Source organism: Montipora foliosa, chromosome 10 (assembly GCF_036669935.1).
Source record: "Montipora foliosa isolate CH-2021 chromosome 10, ASM3666993v2, whole genome shotgun sequence".
NCBI lineage: Eukaryota > Metazoa > Cnidaria > Anthozoa > Scleractinia > Acroporidae > Montipora > Montipora foliosa.
The window spans coordinates 15,402,642-15,405,686 of NC_090878.1; the positions used below are offsets into that span (position 1 = coordinate 15,402,642).

At 37.2% G+C, this 3,045-nt stretch overlaps 1 protein-coding gene across 1 annotated transcript in view; it reads left to right on the plus strand.

The window, feature by feature from the left end:
- The first annotated feature begins 677 nt into the window (after positions 1 to 677).
- Positions 678 to 3,045, plus strand: part of LOC137973190 (neuronal acetylcholine receptor subunit alpha-7-like) — a 59,032-nt gene continuing 56,664 nt past the window's right edge. Inside the window, exons 1-2 of the mRNA XM_068819959.1 lie at positions 678 to 931; positions 1,885 to 2,033. Of these exons, the coding sequence (XP_068676060.1) occupies positions 877 to 931; positions 1,885 to 2,033 (204 nt within the window). The 5' untranslated portion in view covers positions 678 to 876. The remainder of the gene's footprint in view (positions 932 to 1,884; positions 2,034 to 3,045) is intronic.

Here is a 3,045-nt window from a genome sequence, read left to right on the forward strand (position 1 = left end):
TTGGTGTAGCACAAAGTTGATATCTTAGCCGATAATCAGTTTGTATTTTCCTTAATCAGAATGGTACCAGAAAGTTAGTCAATTTGGTATACTTCTGATTAATCAGCACGATGAAAATCAAAAGCTATTAATAAGAAATGCTTGACCTTTGTTGTGATTGTTTAGGTGCAATAATCTTGGGAAAACAAAATGAGAGGTTTGGTCTCCCTCCTTCCAAAAGCAATCTGAGTTCTCGCAAAAAAGGCGATGCCTGTCATTTTTCCGGCATTGAAAATTAAGAGAAGGGGTAGCTCTAATCTTTCATTAGAAATGCCCAAGATTGCTACTAGTTGTGTCATAAAGCGCTTAAAATGAGCTTTTTTCTTTTTTTTTTTTTTGAAGATGTGGTGTTTGGAGATGGTTTCAATAACGATTTCTTCACGCAGAAGTTATGTCAATTTAAGTCCAAGTAATTAAAATTAACTACTTAATTAATTGAAAATGACTGTGCGAATTCTATTTAAGGCTGCTATTTGTTTTAGCTGTGTGCCAAGCGACTTGAATGGACTAAAAAGATAAACAAGTATTTTATCACTGCTATGTAAATAATGTTAAAGTTTCTAAATTCGTTGAAATTTGGTGCTTTAAAATCCCTTAGGAGTATCCTTTTAAAGGAGAGGAAATCATATCGATCCCCGATATCATCCTTGTTGTTCGTCATTAACGTGACGCCGTATTTGACGTAAGCGAGCTCTTATAGTTTTCAAGAAAAGATAGCATATCGTAGTCTCGTCTTTACTGATCAAGCATGATCACGTTCACGCCGGATAATGAAGAAAGATTAATCCGCTTTTCTTAGAGCCACTTAACGAGGAGTTTTAAGAAAACTACATACTGATGAAGAAAATCGAAATCTTGCTGATATGCCTCGGCGTTCCCTCATTCTTTGAAGGTAAGTCAGCTTAGATTTACAACTGTACCGCAACATGAACATTCTCACTTTACATCAAGTAAGCTCGAATTAAGAGCTAGGGGTCTCCATCTTCGATAATTTCCTGAATTTCAACGTTCTTATGACCATCCTGTGATCCGTTTCGTATTTGCTTCAAATTAATGAAGTGAAGCTATGTTCTTCGCAGTAGCTTCACTTAATTTCATATCAATGTATGATTCATTTCATATATCATTTCATCTTCGGTTCAAATGTTCACAAAAGGGGCGAAAGACAGAGCCGGGGAGGCATTCCATATATTGAGGATGCCAGGGGGACATCCTGACGTTGAAATGAAACGTTATTTTACTTAAATCTGCGCTCAAGACAGCATGTTATCGAGATAATGTGTCTTGTGTAATTGCAGCACAGCACAAATGGTAAAATTGTAAGCGAAAATCAACGGGCATTGTTATGAAAATTTAATCTATTTTAACATTGTATTTGAATAATAGTCAAATTCTTACAAATCAAAGTCCCAGACCCCGAGAAATCGGCTTGTATCGACGAGATATAGAACCAAATGTCTTTAATAATTACCTTGTCTGTTTAGCAATCGCGGACGGGCAAATTTATTTCATAATTATGCGATTTTGAGAGGGTGTTACATTAAATGACGCATTTCCGGCATAGCGCCCTAATCGCTAATGCAAATTCTCGGTGTACTAAAAGAAAGTTGAATTAGTCAACCAAGACACAGTTCAATGTAATTCGAAATTACTCTTTTTTGTGACGGCACCTGCTTTTATACTTCTTAAAAGAATATTAAATCGCTTGCAAGACTTCGAATGCACTTCGCTTGCGTCTTTATTGCCTCGAGCGTTGCCTGCGGAGACCGTAGCTCCCTCTCCTCTAGGGTTAGTTACCGTGAAAACCAACATATGCCACAATAAATCATATTTGTTTGTTGTAAGGGTCTTTTTGCTCAACACTGTCTTCGCCTGAACATCAGATACGAGCAGACCTTTTATTGAACTATGACAAGAAAGTTCGCCCTGTGATCAGTGGAAGAAAACATGTGGATGTGGAGTTTGCGATGAGAATTAGCAGACTTGTACGGGTGGTACGTGTGATTTATTTCTCAGTTGTAAGCTCATTTCGCCTCAAGTGTTAAAACACCTCAGACGCATGTCATTATTCAACCCCCTCCTCTCCTTACGAATTCGTAGCATAAATTCTGTCTTTTAAGGTGAATCATGTACTGTTTGCTCCTTTATTTTTGGATAATACATTAGGAGTAGAATAATTGCAATTTTTTTATTTTTCAAAGTACCGGTCTGTAATTACTGATTAGCACACTGTAACCGCAGTCACGTAATTATACTATTCTATCTTGTATTCTAATAAAGCATTCGTGTAGAGTCTGGTTCATGCGTACTCTGTGGTAGTAGCCGACCTGATTACACAATAATTTATACTCCTGAATCTGCTGTTAACACAATTACTTCTGGTTTTTATTACGACAGGGTGCTGTCTCGCTCGCCGTCCTACTACTTCTTTCTTGTACTCAGCTAGATAAGCTTGAGTAGTGGTAGTAGTAGTAGTAGTAGTAGTAGTAGTAGTAGTAGTAGTAGTAGTAGTAGTAGTAGTAGTAGTAGTAGTAGTAGTAGTAGTAGTAGTAGTAGTAGTAGTAGTAGTAGTAGTGGTGGTGGTGGTGATGGTGGTGGTGGTGGTGGTGGTGGTGGTAGCAGTAGTAGTAGTAGTAGTAGTAGTAGTAGTAGTAGTAGTAGTAGTAGTAGTAGTAGTAGTAGTAGTGGTGGTGGTGGTGGTGGTAGCAGTAGTAGTAGTAGTAGTAGTAGTAGTAGTAGTAGTAGTTGTAGTAGTAGTAGCAGCAGCAGCAGCAGCATAACTTAAGCGTTGTCCTTAATGCAGGAAATAAATCATAAAGAAAAAAGGCACATTGTAACATTCAAAGCGAAAAATATTTGGTATTGAAAACAGTATGGCAAAGATTTATTCTTTACGGACATATATTACGAACATATAAACAATATTATTATTCAATACATTGTGACAATGTCAAATATGGTCATAGCGCGCTCAATATTCGTCGTGCGTAGAAGAATATTAGTTTT